Source organism: Lactuca virosa, chromosome 9 (genome assembly GCF_052849685.1).
Source record: "Lactuca virosa cultivar CGN04683 chromosome 9, Lactuca_virosa_CGN04683_v6, whole genome shotgun sequence".
Classification (NCBI taxonomy): domain Eukaryota; kingdom Viridiplantae; phylum Streptophyta; class Magnoliopsida; order Asterales; family Asteraceae; genus Lactuca; species Lactuca virosa.
This window is the reverse complement of record NC_136434.1, coordinates 21,500,281-21,525,415: the sequence shown is the minus strand read 5'-3', so window position 1 is coordinate 21,525,415 and position 25,135 is coordinate 21,500,281. Positions and strand designations below refer to the sequence as shown.

General features: G+C 37.0%; 2 protein-coding genes and 1 long non-coding RNA gene across 5 annotated transcripts; 2 read left to right on the top strand and 1 right to left on the bottom strand.

The window, feature by feature from the left end:
• Nucleotides 1-11,819: 11,819 nt before the first annotated feature.
• On the bottom strand, nucleotides 11,820-12,239 carry LOC145139002 (putative disease resistance protein At4g14610). The gene has a single exon (XM_079072975.1). The coding sequence runs from the start codon at nucleotides 12,237-12,239 to the stop codon at nucleotides 11,820-11,822; it is 420 nt and encodes a 139-aa protein (XP_078929101.1).
• A 1,988-nt stretch (nucleotides 12,240-14,227) lies between these two features.
• Nucleotides 14,228-16,692, top strand: LOC145141226 (uncharacterized). Of its 3 annotated transcripts, none has more exons than XR_013722524.1 (4): nucleotides 14,228-14,324; nucleotides 14,690-14,795; nucleotides 15,666-15,723; nucleotides 16,511-16,692. It is a non-coding gene; the product is annotated as an uncharacterized LOC145141226 (long non-coding RNA). The 3 variants fall into 3 exon arrangements; XR_013722523.1 differs by lacking the exon at nucleotides 14,228-14,324 and adding an exon at nucleotides 14,367-14,475; XR_013722526.1 differs by lacking the exon at nucleotides 15,666-15,723.
• Nucleotides 16,693-21,770: 5,078 nt separating this feature from the next.
• LOC145140096 (uncharacterized) lies at nucleotides 21,771-23,528 on the top strand. The gene is made up of 2 exons (XM_079073699.1): nucleotides 21,771-22,606; nucleotides 22,771-23,528. Exons 1-2 carry the CDS (start codon nucleotides 21,907-21,909, stop codon nucleotides 23,241-23,243), a joined length of 1,173 nt encoding a protein of 390 aa, XP_078929825.1. The 5' UTR covers nucleotides 21,771-21,906; the 3' UTR covers nucleotides 23,244-23,528.
• Nucleotides 23,529-25,135: the final 1,607 nt, after the last annotated feature.

The window sequence follows — 25,135 nt, the reverse complement described above, 5'->3', positions numbered from 1 at the left end:
ATGCTCCAGATCAATCTCCCTCTCCCTAGCCCTGGAAATCATGAAATCCAGGGTAGGGCAAGTTGAGAAAATGACATGCTCCCGGATGTCAGCTCGTAGCATGTCATGGTAGCGGGTCCTTTTCATGTCCTCATCTCCCGCATACTGGGGCACCAACAATGCCCTCTCCCGAAACTTGGCGGTGATCTCCGCCACAGTCTCCGTAGTCTGCCTCATGTCCAAGAACTCCCTAGCCAGCTGCTGAAGCTCCACAGCTGGTGCAAACTCCGCCCTGAATCTGGTCACAGAGTCTGACCAGGTCATAGCCTCAACAGCCGAGGCTCCCAGAGAGTCGCCAACCGACTCCCACCAATCTCCGGCCCTGTCTCTCAAACACCCTGCAGCGAAACGGACCTTCGACCCTTCCGGGCAGAAGCTCGTCAGCTGCGCAGACTCGATGTCTGCGATCCATCTCCTAGCAGAAATGGGGTCTTTCACCCCATGGAAATCCGGCGCACCACTCCCTCTGAAGTCCTTAAAGGATAGTGTGCGTGATCCTGACTGGCTGGCCGCCATGTCACTCCTGAACGCCCTGAGGCGATCCTCCATCAGCTTAATGATCCCTTCCTTGATCGACACAAAGATAAACGGCGTCGCATCAAGGATACCTCTCGTGATCTCGGACGCGATGAACTCGCGTAACCCATCATCCACATGCTCGGATCCTGCGCCCGAGCCCGATCCTGACCCAGATCCTGAACCTCCTGCTCCATGTCGCGTGACCACCATTCTGAATATAAACATACGAATGTCAGGGTCACATATACCTTTCGGAGGTCTCGCACACTTTCCAAGTTTCCAGGTTCCATCTAGGCCCTCCTTGATTCAAGTACAGGTCCTCTCCTTTCAGTAGTACGGGCCCATACTACCTTCCACATCTACTCGTACTTTCCTCAAGGATTGCTTCGACTTCACCAAGTCCCTTTTACCGATACCCTTTCCACTGACCTCATCCTAGGTTTCCCTAGGGCACCCTCCGACCTACCCTCCGCCATCAGCTGCACTAGGAGTCCCTACCATTTCCCCCTAACTAACTTGCAGATATTGTTACATATTCGTTCCTTAGCTAGTTGAAGATGGCCAGAACCCCCATCGCATAAAGCAAGCAACATTCGTGCATTGGGTAACCAAATCACGCATAACCTACACAGGCCATCCTACTGCCGACTACACAGTCCTAGCATACAGCTCATACAACAGGCATATAAGGCATCCTTCCTAGACCCTTATCCCTAACTAGCATGCAATTCTCAGAATCAAATATCAGGCACACAAGGCATCCTCCTAGATCCTTAGTCCTATTCTAGCATGCAGTTTTCTGAATCAAAACCATATAGCATAACATAGCAAGTATGGGTATCTTGGGGAAACTTACTTGAGCCCGGCCGGTCGCATGCATCACACACTTCGTCTTTCTTAAAATCCTTCCATTTAGATTTTAGAAAACCATTTTTCCTTGTAAAAATATTTTAGTCCCTCGGTTTGAGTCCAGACACCCCCGAGGGTGTGTCCGAATCCCTCAAACCAGGGATCTGATACCAACTTGTAACATCCCAAAATTCAAGCCCGAAAATTTCATTTTTAAATTAATAATTTCTAAAACATTTTACCATAACACTGTCAATAAAGCAACACATTACAAAATCATAATGTTGTGTCCCAAACCATGACATCAAAAATAAGGAAAATCAGAGTACAATCCTAGAAAGTCCGATGCGGAATCATGTGTGTGTGTGATGCGATGCTACGCCGCCGGCTCCTTCCCCTTAGACGAAGAGGTACCTGAAACCAAAACCGAAACCGTAAGTACAAAGCTTAGTGAGTTCCCCCATCATACCAAATACCATACAATATCATCGGTATCTTTCAACCGGTAACTTCCATCGGTATCTTTCAACCGGTAACCGTCGTCGGTATCTTTCAACCGGTAATCCTCATCGGTATCTTTCAACCGGTAATCATCATCGGTATCTTTCAACCGGTAATCATCATCGGTATCTTTCAACCGGTAACTGTCATCGGTATCTTTCAACCGATAACTGGGGACTATTCCACCCCCTATCACTAGCATACCATAGCATGATATAAACATACAGTCAGGCATATCCGGGTATTGACCTACCCTTCGGTCAGGGAAACTAATCCCTACTAAACACATAACATATCATTCAGATAGAACTCATGACCAAAGCACATAACCAGACCAAGATAATTATCACAAAGACAATCATCTTCTAAATACTCCTTTTTGGTGGGCCGACATTGTGGCCTTAGACCCACCCCTACTGGAAGGTAACTCACCTCGTACGCGTAGCTGCTGATAATCTATGCGGTAATCCTCTGTCTGCTGCTGCTCCGGAAATCCTCCGGCTACAATCTCCACAGAACACTCAGTCAGAAACTGATATCTACTCTTAGGGTAAAATGACCATTTTACCCCCAACCAAGTCCAAGTCAAAGTCAACTTCCAACTGACCCGACTCGCCGAGTTGGGCCGTCAACTCGTCGAGTCCCTTTCCTTTACTCGTCCTTATCCACGACTCGAATCGTCGAGTTTGGCAACGACTCGACGAGTTCCCCTCCTTTACGAACATCAATGAACCTTCATTCGACTAGCCGAGTCGTATGAACACTCGTCGAGTTCACCTTCATCTGATGAACAAGTCCTGACCTTGACTCGCCGAGTTGTATGAACAACTCGTCGAGTTCATCTTCAAACATAAGAAGATTGCCTTGGACTCGCCGAGTCTGTTCTAGCACTCGTCGAGTCCCATGAACTCCAGGTCTAAAACTAAGTCCAATGCGTTGGGTCACTCTTTCTGTCCTGCTACAACCCTTCTAACACCCAACTGAGTCCTTTGACCCTCAACAGATATGGGACTTACAGCCTTGGACTCGTCGAGTCCCAAGAACGGACTCGCCGAGTCGGTAACGTCCACACTCTAAATCCTCGATTTTCGATGTACAACCTTTGATCAAAAGATAGATCCAAGCTCCTACAATCGTTCTAGCACGTAAAGTTACAAACTTTACGTGCATGCATGGGACTTTGAGCTCAAAAAGACCTAAAATAAGCTCTTATGATGCATGGGACCTTTCATGGGTGCAAAAGCAGCCCCCAACTACCTTGTGACTCCCTTAATGACTTGATTCAGAAGCCCCAACCCCCAACCATGTTTGCAATCATGGCTGGTCATCAAAAATGGCTTACAAAAGCCCTAAATCTCCCCAAAAAGGGATCTAACAAATGGAAGAGCAAGGTTACAGCTTTTTACCTTCAATGAACTGCAGAAGGTGCACAAACTCGGGTTCCCTTGGTCTTTACTTGCTTCCTCAAGCTTTTCTCCTTCCTTCTTAAGACCACAAGCACCAAAATCCACCAACAATGCTTAGATTGCTTCAATAACGGCTAGGGTTTCAATGAGAGGTGTTCTGGGAGCATAAGGGACGTTGTGGCCGACATAACATTGTTTAAATAGGGTGCAAACCCTCGGATTAGGGTTTTTGTCCAGACAGGGTCTACTCGTCGAGTCCGGGACCCGACTCGCCGAGTCCATCGCTTAAATCCCGCGTCCCGTCCCGCTTCTACTCGGCGAGTTGGTCCTTCAACTCGCCGAGTCCAAGGCCAAAAATGCAAAATACTTAGATAAAAATAAAAGAAATACGTACCAAGAACCAGGTGCTACAACAAGCCATTAGAGGCACTAAAATTTTGGTGCTAGCTTTCTGAAATGCAAAGGAAGGAATCAAAAGGTTTATTTGTTATAATAAATATTAAGGTAAGTAAACCCTACCTTTTCAAATTTTGATTTTCATAGGGTTTCTCTAGGGTTCTTGATGTTTATTGTATGTTGTTATTAATTAGAGAAAACATAGATTCTTATAGGTTACATGTGAACTTAAGTGTTAAGTATTTCCGCTTTACATGTTTTGATTACCTATAAAGCTCATCAATGGTATCAAATCCAATGTTTTCTATTGGTTGCACATGAGGTGAATTGATCAAAATTAGGGTTTATCGAAAATAAACCCTAGCCTCTTGCAATTTTTGACTTTTTCTAGGATTTCTTGTAACCCTAGCTTCCATGCCTTATTAATTAGAATGATATGATTAAATTTGAATTATTTAATTCATGTTTTAGTTAAGATAGTTATTTAATTCATAACTGATTTGATTAATTTAATTAATTTAATTAATTGTTTAATTAAAAGACCAAGTTTAAATCAAGTTGGTTTAAATTGATTAAGTAATTATATAATTAATTTCAATAATTAATATTTAAACCTTATATTTTAAAAGGTCTTATACACCTTATATATACCACTAAAAGTTTAATGACTACATGTATAAGAAAAGTCAGTTGAATCAATAGTAGGTCTCATTCACAAAGCCATGTTATAAAGTCGGTATAAGGAAGCAGCCTATAAAATGACCGTTGAATGGGTGTCTTTATCAACCATTGCCCCCTGTGTAGTGAATGATCATTAGCCGAACAGGTTCAATAGGACATAATCTCGTTAAAAGTATAATGATATAAAGTATTAGAACCTTTAAAAATCATTCTTTAGAAGTACTTTAGAAAAAATGTGAAATGTATGCTAATCCATGAAAACACATATTATTCTTTAGAAGTCGTTAGTGGAGCGTGCGTGGCTAACTGGCACACTAATTTTCGACTATAAAGTTGAGATGATGGAACAACTACAAAAATTATCATTATTGATGGAGCGTGTGTGGTTTACCAGCACGTCAGTTTGAGATGATAAATGACATTGAGGTTGTCAAGCGGGTTTGCATGGTTATTCATATCTTGTTTGTGATTCTCGGTATTCTAGTCACAAAATAGAAGAGCATAACATGAGATTAAACATGCCATTGATATGATTTAATGAATCTCAAATGATCTAGGAATTTGATAAGATTGAAATTGGTGAATTGTTTCACCTACCTTAATAAATCCATGATTGGATTACGACATCCATCCTCTTAATTTCGGATTGTATTTTGGATCCTAGCCTTGAATATTAAATTGGGTTAAAATGTTAAGGATTAATATCAACTAACTAAAAGTATCTCTCTAAATATAGATGTATGGAAACGGTGATGCTCATGCTGCTCAAAACTCCAACTTCACTCTCTTGTCGATTTTGTCAAAAGAGAAGTTGACTGGTCCAAACTACATGGAATGGATGAGAAATCTGAAGATGAATCTTCTATACTAGAACAAAGAGTATGTTCTCGAGAAGCCACTTGTTGAAACCGACCAAACAACTGCTACTCCTGATGAAATTTCTTTCTATAACAAACATCATGAAGACGCCACTAAGGTCGCTTACATCATGGTTGCTACCATGGTGCCAGAAGTTCAACAAGGACTACTGGCCATATGAAATGTGCCTTGACCTTGCTGAAAAGTTTCACAAGAAAGCAAGACAAGAACGCTATGAAGTGGTTAAATCTCTCATGACATGCAAGTTGAAGGAATGAGACTCTATTTGCGCTCACGTGCGAAGGATGCAGAGATATGTGGAGCTGTTAGAAAATCATCAAAAAATAGATTGTAATATTTAAAACCACTAAGACTAAGCACATTAGATGCACATAAATCTGAATGAATTAGTTCAAACAATAGAGAAGTTTTTGTAGCAGTCGATGAAAAAGGAAGGAGACAATGTTTTCCAATATGACATGCATGACAAAGTGGAAGCTTATTTGAAGTAATTGAAATAAATTTACAAGAGTGCAAAAGCTCTAAAATGGAAGACACAGGATGTCCTAGCCGACGATGCCAAGTTGAGAGAGAAACCGTAGCTAGATCCGTTGTGGAAAGAGAAACATGAGATGAAGATGTGATTGTGTATAAATCACCAATGTGGTCACATCGTTGGAGATTAGTGTCTGTATCAAGATCCTTAACAGAAAAACCAAACGGGTCAAACGTAACGTAACAGAAACATAATTATCAATTGTAAATTTACGAATGAATACGAGATTTTTAACGATTTGTTTTTACAAAAGAACTCATTTAAGACGAAATTATTTTTAGATAAAGGAAGAAAAATGTGACCATTGTAATTAACCACCGTTACCAACCATAATGGACTTAAAACTACAAGGAGTTAGAGAGAGCATGTTACCTTGGTTAAACTACATGTGCAAGTTTGCTCGGGTATCCATGAAAAAAATATTTTCTTGAGGTGGTTGAATGAACATCGCTTGGAAGACGAAACTCAAATCGGTAAATTGCGGTGTGTGTTGCTGCATATTTGGAGTGAAAATAAAATTAACTAGCCGTGTAGAAACTGCCCCAAAGGTAGATGGTGTTAGACTCTGTTATCAAATGATAGTTAGTTGAAGGGTATTATTGTAATTTCTTACAGAAGTTTGTTAGATCTGTTTGTTAGAAACAGTTATTTATGAGTCGGTGTATATAGTTCAGTTAGATGATTGTAATGATACAGATTCGAACATGCTACTTCTCTTTCATATTCTTTCTCTCAAAATCTCTTCAATGGTGAAAGATAACAGATGGACGTGGGAGATGGGTTGCTGCTTGTCCGATGAGGGCCTGGTGGGTCAAAGAGGTTGAACTCGGCATTCCTATCTGTGACATAACTGGGGCATTAAAAAGAATAAGTATTTGGCAGTTGGGCTAGCGACAGTGGGTCGGTGGGATTTTGCATTCCAAATTGTTGATGTGTAATTGTGTACCGATTGGATGAAATAAAGTAGCACCATAAGTCCATAAGGATTAATTCGGAGTCCACCTTGTTGACTAAATCCCATATATTGACTGATTGCATGGGACAAATATGAAGGAACACCATAGGTGTTAAAAGCGACAGGATTGGTCCCTAAAATTCTAGCAAATTGTGTTTGAGATCCCGATTTATTTCCTGGAAAATTGTTAGATCCAGAAGGCAAATTTCGTGCAAAATTGTTATTAGTACCGATATTTAAGCTAGAATTACCCCTAGATGCACCCCTATTATTATTACGATTCTTATTCCATTTATTTTTCGATTTACCAGGAGTGGTCAAAACAGAATAAAGTGTCGCGTTTGAGTTCGTGGTATACGTGATAGAATCAGAGTTTTCTTCACGAGCTTCATGTAGAAGTAGCATGTTTTTAGCTTCCAAAAATAAAGGGAAGGGCTTGGTGTTTGTAATAACATCAACAATGCTATGATATGACGGTGGGAGTTGGCGTAAGATTTGCATCACTAGCTCAATTTTGGTGATTAGCGAATCAACATTAGAGAGAACATCAACAATATTATTTAAAGTATGACAATAATCCATAATGGAGGAGGCACCCTTCTTGGTATTACAAAATTGATCTTGTAATTAAAGTATACAAGACATTTTATTATTTAAAAAGAACTCATCAAGCTTGTGCCATAGATCCTTAGCAGTATAGTTTGTCACTAAAGATAACATGAAGCAAATTTGAGTCATAAGTCGAGTAGAACCAAGACTTAACATGAGAGTCAGCAAACTCCCAATCTTCATCATCATCACTTGCGAGTTTTGATTTTCCATTTATGTGTCCAACAATATTGACACCATTGCAAATATCGTGGATAATACTATGCCATAATTTGTATTTAGAACCGTCAACAATAAGCTTGAAACTAAATTGTGTGTAAACGTTGGTGACTGCGTATACGAGTTGATGAACAACGAGCATGGTGTTAGATGATGATGCGGGATTCCATATAGTATTGGAAAATAGAAAAATAATTTGAAATAAAAAAATCGTAACAAAGTTAGGTTGCTTACCACGGATAGAGGGATTGTAGTCGGTATACGATACTAATCGTCAACGAACACATTCATGAGCAAGGCAGCGGAAGGAGTGATCCTTGAAAAAAGTCGCAATTTGAAAGCGAGATTGCATTGTGGGTCGATGGCAACACTATGGCAGTGGAGGGAGGACACCCGTAGAGGCATCTATGGGTTGATTGTTGGTGGACTGCAGCCAAAATTGTGACGTATGGAGGCTAGTAATTTGATACCATGTTGAATTGTGAAAGAAACGTTAGGGTTTATATATATATATATATATATATATATATATATATATATATATATATATATATATATATATATATATATATATATATATATAGGGGAGGGCTCATGCGAAAATGCAAATACTTTACCAAAACGCGAAAACAATGGAAACCTATGAGATTGTGTCAACTCAACCTTAAATTTTGGACAAGAATCCATCTAAACTTTGAACTACATGACAATAATCGATGATACATGAGAAATCGTTTCATATTAGCAAAGCATGTTTGTTGACATTTTTATTATGAAAACTTGAATTTAAAAGTGGTTAAGGACGTTAAAAAAACGGTTATTAAAACAACCTTTAAATCTATATTACCATAACACTCTCTAATATAAACTTATTATCTTTAATTTATTGTTAATAAATTTAATTTATAAAGTACATGTAACGCCCACGTTTCTAGGCTAAACATTACTATTATGTGAATTTATGTGCTTTATAATGATATAATAAATTAAGAATGAAAATAAGCGTCAAAAATAAAATGTTAGATAAATCCGATATCTCTGACGAAAGTTGTAGTGGTCGTGACAAGGATTCCGGAGATATAAAGAACACCGAAATCCGAGTTAAAACGAAGAAGTTATGACCTATCGAAGTTTTACGGCTAAATCGGCACGGCACCGCGTAACGTAAAAAGTGAATTTTTGATAAATTACTTTTTAATCTTAGAGATCTAAATGGAATTTTTAGTGTATATTAAACCAAGAACGTACATAAAAAAACGTCCAAATCTAACTTCATATGAGGAAGTTATGATTTTTCTAAGATTTAACATATTAGTGCACAGCCCCCCGGAATTCGATTTTTAGATCGATCGATTTTCAGCCGATACAACCTAAATGAGAATTGAAGATCTCATTAATAGGAGTTCAACGATAAAAAGACAATCGAAAACGGAGTCCATATGTAGAAGTTATGAATTTTACACGAATGTTAGTAGTGTAATCTTCTCATACTATTAAATTTAAAATTGGTCAAGAATTAGCCAACGGAGCCAAAAGGTAAGTTGTAGATCTTGTCAATACCTACGCGTGGATATAAAGAAATCGAAAAGGGAGCTCGTATGCGAAAGTTATGAATTTTTTAAAATTGGTTGTTTTATCTGCGTCCAGCGCCACGTGTCAGCACTAGGCGAAGCCTTGGTGCCCACGCAAGTCCTCGACATGGAACGGCTCCAGACAGCCTATAAATAGAGGCGTGGATCACCCCCAAAACTCACACCAAAACCATTCTTTCTCTCCCATTACCACCAAAACCTCTCTTCCATTCCCTAGTACTTCCTAAGTGTTAGAAGCGAGTCCCGGAGCGCCCGAAGGCTCCAAGAAAAAGAGTTTTTCGGCTCGAAACTCTGCACCCGCAGAGCCCGGTTTTCAAGCAAACCTCCAGGTTTCGTTGAAGCGAAGCGATGTCCAAGTTGGAATCACCACCTTATCAAGTGAGTGCACAATTATTTTCATCTTACACATAGATATGCAGTATTTTATATAAATTACATGATATGTGTGCATATTATCTGTTTACTTGAGATCCGTGCTGGATGAAAGATCTAAACTTCTTTCTTTCAGATCTGAACTCTTTCTTTCAGATCTGAGCTCTTTCTTTCAGATCAGAACTCTTTCTTTCAAATATGAACTTTTTCTTTTAGATATTAACTTTTCCTTTCAGATCTAAACTTTTTGCTTCAGATCTAAACTTTCTCTTTTCAGATCTAAACTGTATATATATATTTTATACTTTGAGATCTATACTCGATGAAAGATTTAAACTTCGTTTTTTCAGATCTGAACTGTATATGTATTCTATATCTACGAATATGTTGGGTAGAACATGAGTAGATAAATAATGAGGGATGAAAGATGATATAGATGAATATTGGTAGCTGCGCCACAACCTGTAGATGTTTTCGAACTACGATGTACTCTAAACATCCTAGCAGTTGCGCTAAAGGATAGTATCAGCAGCTGCACCTAATAGAGAACGTCATAATCCTGGCAGCTGCGCCTAAATGATAACATTGGCAGCTGCGCCTAATAGATAACATTGGCAGTTGCGCCATAGGCAACGATGGACTTCATGCCTATTCCTTAGGAGAATCCTTAGGAATGAAAAAGTGAATGATAGATGATTCCTAGTGTATATCTTTAAGAAATAAAGAAGATAATGGGGATGGGTAATTGGGTTAATTGTGTGATGATGAAACAAAATAACTTTATTATTGTGGGTTGAAAACCCTATGTACTCACCAAGTTTCTCAACCTGACCCACTCAATTTATTTGTATCACATGTGTCGATATAATGCTACACTACACCGAGAGATTAAAGAGATGTAGATCACTAGTGTAAATGAATGTAAGTTCTATTTATGCTTACGTTTATTTGTATCACATGTGTCGATATAATGCTACACTACACCGAGAGATTAAAGAGATGTAGATCACTAGTGTAAATGAATGTAAGTTCTATTTATGCTTATGTTTCTGTATTGACGATGACATCCTAAAGTTTTAAAATGAATAAAATACGTTTCTTCGGAAATGTTTTGATAACATATTTATCATGTTTTTCTGGGAACAAATTTCGTAACACTTTTCTTTAAAAAGTTACTCTGATTTGAAAATAAAGCATAAACAAATCGGTCTTTTTCTGACCGTGAAAATGGGGATGTCACAGTACATGTGTTTGATTTTTATAAGATAAAATTTGTTTTCGCATTTTCGCAGAATATTTATGTTTTCGCATGAACCTACTTGTATATTGATGACATATGGTCCATTAGCATGGCCTAGACTGCTCTAGAGTGCCAGCCTGGCCTAGCACGCTCCTGCCAGTCCTGCCTGGCGTTCACTTGCCAGCCTTGCATGTCGCTTCCTTGCCAACCGTGTTGGGGACTCTCCTGTCGGCCCGACACAACGCTCCCTTGCCTAACGCCCCTTTGTCGGCCTTTCCTGGTGCGCGCCCGCCAGTCTTGGCTGGGGCGGGCCGCCAACCCCGCCCGACGCCTCCTGGCAGCCTTGCCCAACTCCTTGCTAGTTGTGCTTGAATTGGGCTGGCCCAAGGCCTGACCTAATTCCCTTTGACCTAATTGTCCCCTATAAATAGAATAGTGTCTCCTCCATGAAGTGGGACGCTTCCCCAACTGGCTTAGCCGCCACTAGACTTCCCCCATGACTCAGCCTCCACACTATACTCCGGCCGGGTGGCTCAGCCGCCACCCGCCGTCGTCAGTCACCATACACCACCACCAGCACCAAGATGGTTCTCTCCAGCTATGGAGGACCATCTTAGATCTACTAGTTGATCTAACTTGATCATCAGAGTCCTCTCCCGGGGCACAGCCCCTGGGGCGGCTCTAACGGGCTTGTCTGTTGTGACCTCGCAGATCCGTCTCCAACGTAGAAGCACATCCTCAGAGCAGGTGGTCGGAGCCGACATCGCATTATATATATATATATATATATATATATATGTATATATATATATATATATAGTTAGGTTCAAATGTTTTCAACAAGTATTGTGTGCACATATGGACCAATCAGAATTTAGCACAAATTAAATTTTTAAATAAATCAATAAGGGTAAATTAGTAATATTGCATGTATATTAAATCAATTCCAAAATTAAAATCAAATCAAATCCTTATAAAATTGCAATAAGTTTTTAAACCCTACAAAAACCACCATAACAAAAAGTAATCAACATCCTCCTCCTTCCTCATTGCTAATGTTGTCGCCGACGTGTTCTTTCCCCATAGATCCAATACTTTGAACCAAAAGATTCCAAGCATCATCTTCACTCATGAGATTTAACTGAAAAGGAACATCAACAGACATGTCCCTACAGACATCGAAAGATCGAGTGGTTAAGAGGATCTTACAGCAGGAATCCCTTGAAGGAATTCCCACAACATCTAAGTCGATCTTTTCCCAGACATCATCAAGGACTAAAAGGATATTCGTTCTGGTAGCTTCCACCCTCATCTTCAGTCTTCGAAGAATTTTGTTGGCTAAACTGTGAGTGGTGTCTCCTGCTTCCACTTTTAAATGAAGTATCTTGGCAATCTGAGTCTGAATAATGCTCAAATTCAAGTCCCTGGAGACTTGAACCGAGATCATGATATTAAAAGAATTTGGAGAGGAATTGCATAAGTGATTGATCAAGGTTTTTTCCTACTTTTTTTTACAGAAATTGTAATTTTTTTCTCCCTTTGCACTGATTGCATGAATCTTTCTTATGATTTCGGTACAATTTCAGGTGTTGTGAAGGTGTTTGGTGTTTAATACAACTTGTTGAAGGTGTTTGACATTATATTTCAAGGTAAAGCTATGACAATTGTATAATGCACAGAAGGTGTTCGATAGAATGCATAAGAGATGTTTCAAGCCAAATTCTCGGTAATTGACTAATTCCATATTTAAAACACACTTTCTAGTAATTTTTACAATCAACATGCTTGTGAAATATTTGACCAGTTGTGTCTGTGGTAAGGATGAAATTTCCAAGCAAATATTGCTAACACACCCATGTATTCTGTCATATTCTATGTATTCTACTAGAATATATATCAAGATTTTGAAGAATCTATGCATTATTAAACTTGTAATTCTCAGTATGATACCATTAGTGTTTGTTTTTTACTTTTTCTCTCTTGCAATGTATAAAAAACTCAATTGGTGTTGTTTTTAGAAGAAATTAATCTTTTATGATGTGAAAGTTGAGTATGAGGTGTGAATGGATTTGTGTATATTCTGTCAGAATTTATTTATATAAATCCACTCTTTCAGAATGTTTGTATTATAGCAGAATGTATTTTATGTATTATGCCAAAATTTATAAAACAAATCTTATCAACAATATTATTTTATAACGGATTAATGTTTTTGTTAGATTTTAATGGTTTTTTTTTCTTTTTAGGTTTTGAAAAGTTTTTCATTCATGTGGAAAAGAAAGAAAATATGGAGAACACGAGTGTCTTATAGTAGAATGTATTCCGCCGGAATGTATAAAATGAATCTTCGCAATATTATTCTTTCAAAATGAATTAGTGTTTTTTGTTGGATTTTGATGTTTTTGTTGTATTTGTGATAAGAATGGCTTGAAGACCTTATAGGAATGACGTGAAGAATGAATCAAAGATTGATCATACTCATAGTTTAAGAATGTTGTTGTTTTTTAAGAATTACACTTATTATTCTTTGAGAATGTTGTTATTATTCAATAATGTTCTTTTTGTATCACAATCATAGAATATAATTATTTGATATATTATTAGTTCAAGAATCGATTTTGTATATTGTCTCATAATGTACTTATTTATGTTTTCTTCTTATTTATGTATTCTTAAAGGATGTCATAAACTGATATTCTAAGAGACTGTCATTATAACAGAATTTCATTCTAATAAAATCGCATTCTGACAAAATAAAATAAGTTATAATTGGTTATGATTACAAATTAAATTAGAACTGAAATTGAATTAATTTTTTTTAAATCAAAATTATCCTTTTAATTTCGAAAATTTCCTTTTTTAAATATAGTTAATTGTCTAAAATAACATTTTAATTAAATTTGTGTAACATCCTGTTTAAAATAGAGTAATTAAATAATAAACCCGGGAACCCCAAAATGTAAATTTATAATTTATATTATTTTATAATGGCCCTAAAATCAAAAATATTTAGCGGATAGTTGGTTTCGGGGAGCCAAATGATATATTTTAGACTTTCGGGGGTTAAAGTGTAATTTCAGGATGTATTTTGTAAAGATTTTTAGAAGTCATGGTGTGTTTGGTAAATTACGGACTTATATTGTAATGAATTATTAAAGATGGGGGTTATTTGGTAAGATTGGGACTTAAGTTGAATGAAGATTTTGTGGAGAGGGACCAGAATTGGAAAAATGGATCGATGTTTGGGAGAAGTCACGCGATCAGTCAAATGCGCGTTCCTCCTCTCGTTTTGGATACCGACTTATAACCCTAATCCTATCTCTTTTGAGCCGCCACCTTATGCCCCAGCCTCCATCGCCGCTACCCTCTGCTATAGAAGTGGCAACCAAACGTCCGCCTGCCACCTCGCTGTAGAGCACCGCCACCCTAGCTTTGCCGCCGGAGATGTAGTGAGAAGCCGGAAGGGACACGAGACCAGCGAAGGAAGTTATAACCGCCGATACCAGAGTCACAAACGACTGAAAGACCCCCGGTAAGAATGTTCGCCGCCCACATTCCCTCTTCTTCTTCGTTTCTATTGGTAGGACATCATGGGACGTCGCTGCTGCCGCCGGTGACCTTTTTGGGCCACTGTTTCCATCTTTTCCAGTGACGAAAGCCACCTGAGAGGTAGATGAATGCGAGTATGTTCGATTATATTGATGGTTTTCATTATTTGTGGTATTGTATGTGCATCATTTGGCCTGAAAACCAAGGAAGACCCGCCACCACCACCGTGTGGTGGTGGCTGCCATCTCTGTTGTCGCCACCAGCCACCATGATGGGTGGCTGTGTGCATGATTTGGTGTGTGTCAGCCTAGTTCATGAGTTTATTGTTGTATGGATATTCTTGGACAGGAAAAACGAAGAAAACTCATCACCACCACCTGCTACCGCCGTTCTGCACATGCTGCCGCCGCTCCGCCACTGTTAGCCACCATCTCGGGTGGCTGTGGGATTTTAGGTGTGTTTGGATTGATATTTGGAGTACCTTTGGTGTTGTATTGGCCGAAGACCACAATCACCACCACCGTGAGGTGGTGGCTGTCGCCGTGAACCACCGCCAACCACCACTGCCCGAGGTGGTAGTGGGTGGTACCCGACTAGATTAGACTTCAATTAATGTAAAAATTGAACTATTGGATTAATTGGTTTTTTATTTGGTTGGAAACCCTGATTAGGGTTTAGAAAACCCTAATTTTTGGAATATGTATTTTGGATATGTCGGGACCCGCGTAGGACCACTGGTTTGGAATTTTGAACTATGCCCGACTAAGTTGGTCTAGTGGAGTAATGGACTTAATGGATTAAGTCCTTAATGGGTTAAGTAGAAACACTTAACCCTAATCGTCATTTTATGTGAAAAACCCTAATTGGATTTGGGTTCTTATTGGGCCATTTATTGGTCTAAGCTGTTGTGGGCCTTTGTGGGCCAATTAGGAACATATTTATGGACTAAGGAAATTATTGGGCTTTAGGATAAGACCCATTGGAGAGGCTTGGTCCCAATTTGGAAAATTGGGCCATAAGTGGGCCATAATTGGGCCTTGAGGATTAGTAGCTATTGGGCCATCAGAATACCAATTGTTTGGACTAGAATAAACGTTTGGTCATTACGACAAGCCCATTTAGAGGTTTGGGCCCAATTTGGAAAATTGGGCCATATGTTGGGCCTTGGTTGATTATGGGGCTTTTGGGCCTTCAGAGTGTGAGTTTGGGCCTTGGTTTTGAACCAAGCTAGGTTAGGGTAAAATGGTCCATTTACCCCAAGTGTAGATTTATGGTTATGTATTGGAACCCAATTATTAATTGGGTATCATTTTGATGTTGACAGTTCGGGAATCTGTCAACCAGCAATGGGAGTTTTATCCGTGAGACTTCAGCAGTGCCAGGTGAGTCTCTTCACCATACCAATGGGTCTAAGGCACCAAGGCCGGCCCATTTATTTAGTTGTGATGATAATTGTGAATGTGCTATTGATATATTATGTATTTATGTGAAGGCCATGTGGGGGTTCCCATGGCAATTAGTTATATGTTGTATGCTAGTTGATTGTGTGATATTTGGTATGCTAGTTGTCTTTGTGATACTTGCATGGAAGAACTCGGGGGGTTCCCGGGGCACCTAGGTGTAAGACCTTGGAGGGTTTCAACAGCATCCTAGGTAAAGACCTCGGGGGGTTCCCGAGGCACTAGGGTTTAAGACCTTGGAGGGTTTCCATGGCATCCTTAGTTAAGACCATGTGGGGGTTCCTATGACACCCGGTGTAAGACTCTGGAGGGTTTCTAGGGCATCCTTATATGTTTGAATGCTTAGCTCATATGCTTGTATGTATGGTTTGATTGGTGGTTAGTGAAGACCATGTGGGGGTTCGCATGACAGTAGGCTAAGACACTGGAGGGTTTCCAGGGCACCCGGAGTAAGACCCTGGAGGGTTTCCAGGGCATCCCTATATGTTATATGCATGACTTGTGTAGTGGATACGATTTATGTGATTATGTGTGTAAGACCCTGGAGGGTTTCCACGACATCCTTTGCATGGCTTATATTGCTTATGTGATTGATATGGTTTATGTAGCTGTTATAGCTGATATGGATTATGTGGTTATGTGGATTGTGTGGGGTATGCTCTGGGAACTCACTAAGCTTTGTGCTTACGGTTTACAATTTTGGTTTCAGGTATCATCGATTTGGAAAAGAAGAGCTCAGATTGATCGCAGTGCACACACCTATGATTTCCGCAATGAATGATTTTGGGATGAACTCTGATAAATGTTTTACTTAATGATGATTTGAAATGTTTTAATAAATGGTAACAATGTTTTAGCTATATTAAAAATGAAATTTTTACCCTTGATTTTTGGGTCGTTACAATTTGAATGATTATATGGTACATGCCTATTGTAATATCGTAGACCCTCAGATCATGACCATTGATTTTATTCATCTATTGGTCCAGAATTGTGCTTACAGGCACACAATAAATGTAAGAAACAAAATAACCTAGCCCTCTCTCTCTCTCTCTCTCTCTATATATATATATATATATATATATATATATATATATATATATATATATATATATATATGACCTTGCAGGCCTATACTATACAAAGTAATTAAATAAGTATAAACTAACAGATATTTCATCAAATCTCGAAGGTGTTAAAGAGTTTATCCAGCAAAAGAATGAAAACTTTACACGACTTTACTCATTTCCCGATAACGAGTGTCAAATCTTATGTTCATGTTGAAGAAATTATATTAGAGATTTGATGTGTTTAGCTACTAACAAACTATATGTTCATATTGTTTCTTCAACATGAACATAAGATTTGACACCGAGTGTCAAACCAAGTAAAGGCCAAATAGGTCGTTTTTTGGCCCGTTAACATATGTTGACTAGAGGTGATTTTTGTTGACAAAAACTTCTATGCGATGATACATCTAGAAAATTGGAAGTAAGGTTAGCAGAATTTACGCCTCAATTACTTATGAATTAAGAATATAAAAACATTTAGTGTATGGAAAATTACGAGTTTTTAACTTATCGGAAATTAAATATCCTCCTATATTTTTTTTTCCTATTTAGCCTTTTATCCGTATCAAAATTTTGACATGTGTCACGTTTAATAAAACTAATAATATTTTAATTCATTTATCATCACCATGTAATATGCATAGGAAACTAAGTTGGAAGAAAAATTAAATGTATTAACATTAAAAAATATTTACCAACTACTTGTGATTTTAAAATTATTTACCTAATAGTTGTATTTTTAATCAACCACACTTTCGTCACCGGGTTCTCTTATGGATTCTTCCTTGATGTCTGCAGACTGCAATACACTCCTATCGTCTCCACCTGTGCCTTCGCACCGTCAGCCATCGTCTAGATAATGGATAGAAATTTGGTTCAATTTTCGACCCGATAAATAGTGACGAATCTAGAACCAAAAACCACATACTTCCTTATATATATATATATATATATATATATATATATATATATATATATATATATATATATATATATATATATATATATGAAAATTAAAAAAATTGAAAGAGTAAAAAAACTATGATAACGAGTCGGGTTGTATGTCAAAATATTTAAACATCACTTCAAAATTTATAATATTAAAGGTTCTAATTTTCTATTTCCTTTTATCCTTTTTTAAAAGAAAAATTTTATTATATCATTGGATTGTGCTTTTAGATATAAAATATATAGGCTCTTGTTTAAGGTAATTTGCGTGTTTGGTCCTAGGACCTAAATGTAGGTAGGTCTTCTTGTAAAAATAAGGTGGTTCCTTATTTTTTCTTATATCTACATGTTAATAATAATAATAATAATAATAATAATAATAATAATAATAATAATAATAAAAGGTAGGTCCTAAGACCTACCTTATGCCTTACTAGCTACGCCATTGCCGATAGATCACCAATTATATTTCTTTGCAATTTGATTATTATGATTATGAAACATCTTTAATATTATATAGTTTGTCACTAGCCAAACACATAAACACCAAGATGTGTATGTGTTTGGCTAGTGACAAGCTATATTAGAGATGATCCATAATCATAATACTCAAATTGCAAAGAAATATAACCGGTAATCTATCGGGTCGAAAATGTAATCAAATTTCTATCCATTATCTAGACGATGCCTGACGGTGAGAAGGCACAGGCAGAGACGATAAAAGTGTAGTTCCGGTCTGCAGACATCAAGGAAGAATCCCTAAGAGAACCCAAAGACGAAAGCGTGGTTGAATAAAAATACAGTTATTAGGTAAATAATTTTAAAATCACAAGTAGCTGGTAAATATTTTTTAATGTTAATACATTTAAGTTTTCTTACAACTTATTCTCGGATGCATATTAAATGGTGATGATAAATGAATTAAAATATTATTAATTTCATTAAACGTGACACATGTCAAAATTTTGACACAGATAAACAGATAAATAGGAAAAATATACAGAAGGATATTTAATTTCCGGTAAGTTAAAAACTCGTAATTTTCCATACATGAAATGTTTTTATGTTCTTGATTCCTAAGTAATTGAAGCGTAAATTCAGCTAACCTTTACTTCCAATTTTCCAGATGTATCATCGCATAGAAGTTTTTGTCAACAAAAATCATCTCGAGTCAACATATGTTAACGGGTCAAAAAACGACCTATTTGACCTTTACTTGGTTTTACACAAGAAGTTGTAAATTTTCAAAGAATTTAATTATTACATCCTTGATTCGTTTATGATATTTGTGCTTAAGGATATCATACAATAATCTCAAATAAACTCCTAAACTTTAATTGTTCTTAATTTACCATGTCTTGAGACTATTACATTACACATACTTACCTTAAGTGGCAAATCTAAAACTAATTATTGAAAATAAGGCAGTCTTTTATTTTTTTCAATACTAAAAGATAGGTATTAAAAAAATTCTATATAATTTCTAAAAAATATTAAAATTTAGATTCCCCCTCCTTACCTCAAGTTTACTTAATTTTACAATAACATGCAGTTGATCCCTTTAAAATTTGCTAAGCACATAAACAACTAGGCGAATGCCCGCGCGTTGCGCAGTGGGATAATTATGTAGTTTAATATGGTTATATATGGTTTAATGTATTGTGAATAAGCCATACATAAAACTTGTATGCGATTAAATAGCATGTATATTTTTTGATTTACAGATTTTTTATCATAATAAATAATGAAATTTTTTTACTATTAGTTTAAAATTTTAAATGTAATTTTTATGTACACATTAGTATCTAATGTAATTAATTGATAATTGATTAGATATGGATTCTCATTTGTGGTCGTCTATTTATGTTGAACCTCATAAAAATACATATTTAACGACTTTTGTTAGTTTTACTATTGAATAGAAAATGGTACCGTATTTTAAGTAAATATAAAAAATCTCATTCTCAATCTATTTTAAGATAGTGACATATTTTAAGTTAATATAAAAAATCATATTCTAGAACTAATGAAAAAGAAAAAACGGAGCCAAATTTTTTAACTATAATAAAGTTGATTCCAATTACCAAGTGCTCAATCGAACATAATATCATTCAATAAACATCATAAGATATTACGTTATATTCAAATTACGGACATCATTTTTGTAAGAGTCATTCAAAATATATGAGACTATAGTGCCTAATACAACAATGTAATAACCAAATGACCCTAACATATTTTAAATGAAATATAATTATAATATATTATATATGCAAATAAATTTCTGCACAACATGTGAGATCCGTCTACTATATGGTATTCTTCTAATATATTATATTATAGTATAAACATTATATTTGGAAAACCACTTTGAGTTATATTGTAGTTTATAACATTAAATTTGTGATGGGCTGTATTTGACACACATTTGTGTATTTATATCTATATTATATATTTAAAACAAATCTTATATAAGCATCCAACCTAAATATTCATCTTCAAGTTTTCTTTCTTCGCCACGTAAACAAACTTTTGTTATAAAGCCAAAAATGGAATAAAAGACACACTTAATTGTATGATCATGATATATTGTATTTTGATTGGGGCTTGTTCAAAACATGCATGAGCATATATTATTAATTTATCTCTTGTTTTGAGTTAATTCAAATAAGATAGCTTCAAATCCAACGTATCAAACGGATTACCCATTTATTAAAGTCTAAAACCCAAAAACTCAAACATGTTCTAATACCATACAAATGCATGAGGTTTTAGCAAATTATTATCTCATATGAATTACCATTGATTATGTGTGATTAATTATTAAGAAGGTGAAAATATTTGGGGGTTTCAAATGCATGAGGTTTTAACAAATTATTATGGGGGATTTCAAATGCATGACATTCAAGGGAAAATGCAAACTTTACAAGTATATAAGATTATTTATTAAATACAATCAATTTTAAAGTTAATATCAAAAGTTGATTTATTTGTACCATATATGTGTCAATTTAAATGTTCCAAACGTGAGCTATTCAAGAAAATATTTGGGTTTTAATGAATATTTAATAAATGAATTAACTAATTAAACAACGGTTAGTATAAAATTCGAGAGAAGCCATGAGATACAATAATCAATGATAATAATAATCACAAAGAAAATTGAGATTCAAAGATTTGTTCAAATGTAAATGATAGAAATTATTATTTATTATTTATCTATTTAAATTAAATATATTATGTATTTATCTTATAATATTAAATGATTTTTTAAAACCATTTGATGTCCTCTAATAGCTAGTTTATCATTTAATAAACACCTTTTTAATATATTAACGACTATCTTTTCAACTTTGGAGTAATTTTTCAATTAGTATTTGAAACATGACATAAAAATTAACTCAATCATGTAAGAAGTATTTTAAGCTTGTTACTTGTTAGGCTTAATAAAGATGTACAAATTTAGTTGTTGATAATTTTGTTACCTAAAATGAAAAGAAAAATCAAATATAAATAACTTCATGTAATTTGTTGGGTGAATATTAAATTTCTAATAAAACATTTTCTGAACAGTATTGCAAGCACACCATGCATGGCAACCACGTGCGTGGTTACTTTACCAGAAAGCAACATCGAGACGTCTAGTCATCCACCTGTAATCCAGCATGTACACTTTTTTCAGACTATATGACACGTGTCACAGTCACAATACAGGAATGCTAAGGTAGGTTTCGCGTGTCATCAGCATTCAGGACCCGCAATAACCAACGGCCAAGATTACATCGAAAAAGCATCATAAAGATATCCACCATCCTGAAACGAATCGCCACGTTTCGACCATGCAGTCATCCAGAAATCTCATTTCCCTCGTTACTCGCCACGTGTCGACATGTACTATCATCGGACGCCATACTCCGCCATTAACGCGTCGCAGAATTTAACAAATCTTACGTGTCGTTTTCCTTTCCCTCCATGTTTTTCCAATCGCTTTAAACAGATTTCCCTCCTCTTCAAATCCCCCTTTTTCAAATGAGAAAAAACCCTAGTTGAATCTGAATTTTCGATAAAAAAAAACTGAAGTGTTATAATGGCGAATGATTCCAGAATGTTGGAGACGAAAAGCGTCGGAATTGTTGATGAAGACAGAGAGGAAAACGAGCTAATGTTGGAGTTGTCGATTGGGGGGATTTTTGCGAAATCAAAGAAAACGATTCGGAATGTAAGTGAATCGAGGGAAAAGGATAAACAAGAGGAGGGGGATTTGAATGTTCATTCCAAGCGTGAGATTCAAGCTATCCGGCGACGGGAACTACGGAGGAAGAGAGAAGAAAAACCGAAGAAATCGGTCGGTTTTGGTTCATGTGGTTCAGTTAGTGGTCCGCTTCTGGAGAACAACGAGTGGTTAGAGAAGCAAATCCTAGGACAAAATGACGAAAATTTTGAGAATGAACCTACTCGTAAAAAAGGGAGGATCAGAAATTCACCGGAAAACGTCACTTCGATTCCTGCAGCACCGATCACAAACGGATTTTTACATCCTAACGTGATGCCCATCTGCGGTGGTGGTGAAGTTGTTCCACGAATGGAAGACGATTTAAATACAAAGAATTCTGTTTTCCGGGCGACGGCATGCTGGAGTTTCAAGCCATATCAAGGGAATACAAATCTAAAACCTATTGAAGACGAGACAGACGGCGGCGGACGACGGTATTCTAATGTGAATTCAAACGGCTCCGCTGGATACGCTTCCTCCGCCGTGTCAGATAGTCAATGCTCCTCTCGCCAGGGTAAAAAAAAACTTTAACATTTTAATTCAAATACACAATAATAGCTTTGGATTCATGTTAACGATATAGGATGAGTTTTTTTTTTTTTTTTTTTTTTATTATTGATGTTCTTGACTTCTTTCTGATTGTTGTCCGGTGTTCTTGGTGTCAAAATAATATTGTAGGCGGTGGTACGGATGAAAGCAGAAGCAACTCAAGCAACTCACAAGTAGACCACCAACCGGAAAGTACTTCAGCCGCAAGTGAACCATTTGACCCATCCGGGTCCGATCAACCCATCGGTTCATCTAAGCCAACCGGCCCTGCAGTGAACCCAAATGACCGGTTCAGGCCACCGGAGTCGGGTGTCCCAAACCCAATTAACCCAACTCCGAAGCTTGAGACGAGTAGTAGCCAAAACCAACAACAGGCTTCTATTCTAGCCCGAATGCCGTGTGTTTCCACAACTGGAAACGGGCCAAATGGGAAGACAGTTAGCGGGTTTCTGTACAGATATACAAAGAACGAGGTAAGCATCGTGTGTGTATGTCATGGTCAATCATTCTCTCCGGCTGGTTTTGTGGAGCATGCAGGCGGCGTTGGTATCACTCATCCCTTGAAACACATCACCATACTTCCGACTGCTTTTGCATCTTGAATAATTCCGGTAGTGAGTTTACATTTTTTAGCTTGTGGTTTTTTTAATTGGTTTTCAACTCGTTAGTAATATCCTCCTGGTGGATCCGATTAATTTTTGCATGTTGATCATGGATAATATGTTTGAACATGCAAAATTGTGGGCCTTTCGGATTTGGTCAAGTGTAAATATGAAATTTTGATGATCGATTGGAAAACATTACTGTGGTTTTGCGTGGTGCTAATTTGCTATAGGTAACGTTTTCTTCGTGAGAGCTCTGAAATTCCAGATGTCTTGTCGGTGCATGTAAACATATGTCCATCCGAAAAAAGAATGTTTGTAACTTGGCACGTGTGGTGAGTTCGTAATGATATAAAATTCAATGATATGACATAATGATGTAGATATAGTACCTTAATTTGCTTAATTTTAGATGTTATTGGTTATATATGGCAACTATCATGTCCCTAACGGTAGTACGCACACTCCGGTTGGTGATTTGGTGACGCATTGTGTGCCTGCGAACACAACACCCAACCGGCCAACCCCCACCGTTGGAATGCGGTGAGGATGCCGTAGGAAGTAAATACACCGCATCTCGTACTTCACATTTTTTACCGTTGAGCCTTTAATGGCTATTTCCCATTTAGTTTAATTTTTTTAAAACTATAAATATAACCATTCGCTTTTCATTTTACAACACAAAAAAACACCAAAATACTCTATATACAACCTTCTTTTTTGTTTAAAAATGTCTTCATCTTTGTCATCCATTTTATCGGATAAGATGGTGTTGTGGGAAGCGGATTTTATTAGAGACGTTATGCAAACAACATTAACATATCTACATCATCCATTTTATCGGATAAGATGGTGTTGTGGGAAGCGGATTTTATTAGAGACGTTATGCAAACAACATTAACATATCTACAAGAAAAATGAAGCCGAACGTTCGCAACCAAAACTTAGAAATCCTCCTTTACGGAGAAATCGTGAAGCCTGTCACAATCAACTTGTCAATGACTACTTTTTCGACGATGCAGTGTATGTTGTAAAATTCCGATATCGGTTTCGGATGAACAAGGAATTATTTTTACGCATTGTCGATGACATCAAAAATCGATTTCCAAATTTTCAGCAGCGGGTTAATGAAAAAGGTCAATTAGGTTTTTCTTCAATTCAAAAATGTATCGTTGATGTCGTCAACTAGCATTCGGCATGAGACCGGACTCATGGGATTGAGATGAGTATTTGAGGATGCCAGAGCGAACAATGAGGGAATGTGTATACAAGTTTGCTAGAGTTGTGATCATTCTCTATCGTGAACGCTATTTACGTAAGCCTATAATAAGTGACATCCAACAACTATATACAACACATGAAAACAAGCACGGGTTCTCTGGAATGCTTGGTAGTATTGATTGTATGTATTGAGGGTGGTCAATGTGCTATAATGCATGATGCAGTCAATTTATACGAGGTGATCAAAAAATGTCAACAATAATTTTAGAAGCAGTAGATATGGCATGCATTTTTTGGTACATCGGGTTCCAACAACGACATCAACATTCTGGACCAATCACCGATTTTGAACGACATCTACCTTGGGAAATCGTATGATGTGTCGTTTCATATGGGACATCGTACAAGCGTGGATATTACCTTACTGATGGGATATATCCCGAGTTAACTACGTTTGTGAAATAATTCTCATGTCCAAATGATGAAAAGCGAATAAAGTTCAAGTCGGCCCAAGAATATGCTAGGAAGGATATCGAATGAACCTTTGGTGTTTTAAAGAGATGTTGGCAGATACTCGCAGCACCGACACGATCTATGGAGTGAAAACGAATAAGTAGTTTTATTTATGCATGTATTATATTGCATAATATGACTCTAGAAGATAAGGGGAA

Coding starts and splice junctions, on each gene's coding strand:
- LOC145140096 (XM_079073699.1), top strand. CDS start 21,907: ATGGCGAATGATTCCAGAATGTTGGAGACGAAAAGCGTCGGAATTGTT. Junction 22,607..22,770: donor TCAATGCTCCTCTCGCCAGG/GTAAAAAAAAAC, acceptor ATAATATTGTAG/GCGGTGGTACGGATGAAAGC.
- LOC145139002 (XM_079072975.1), bottom strand. CDS start 12,239: ATGATCTCGGTTCAAGTCTCCAGGGACTTGAATTTGAGCATTATTCAG.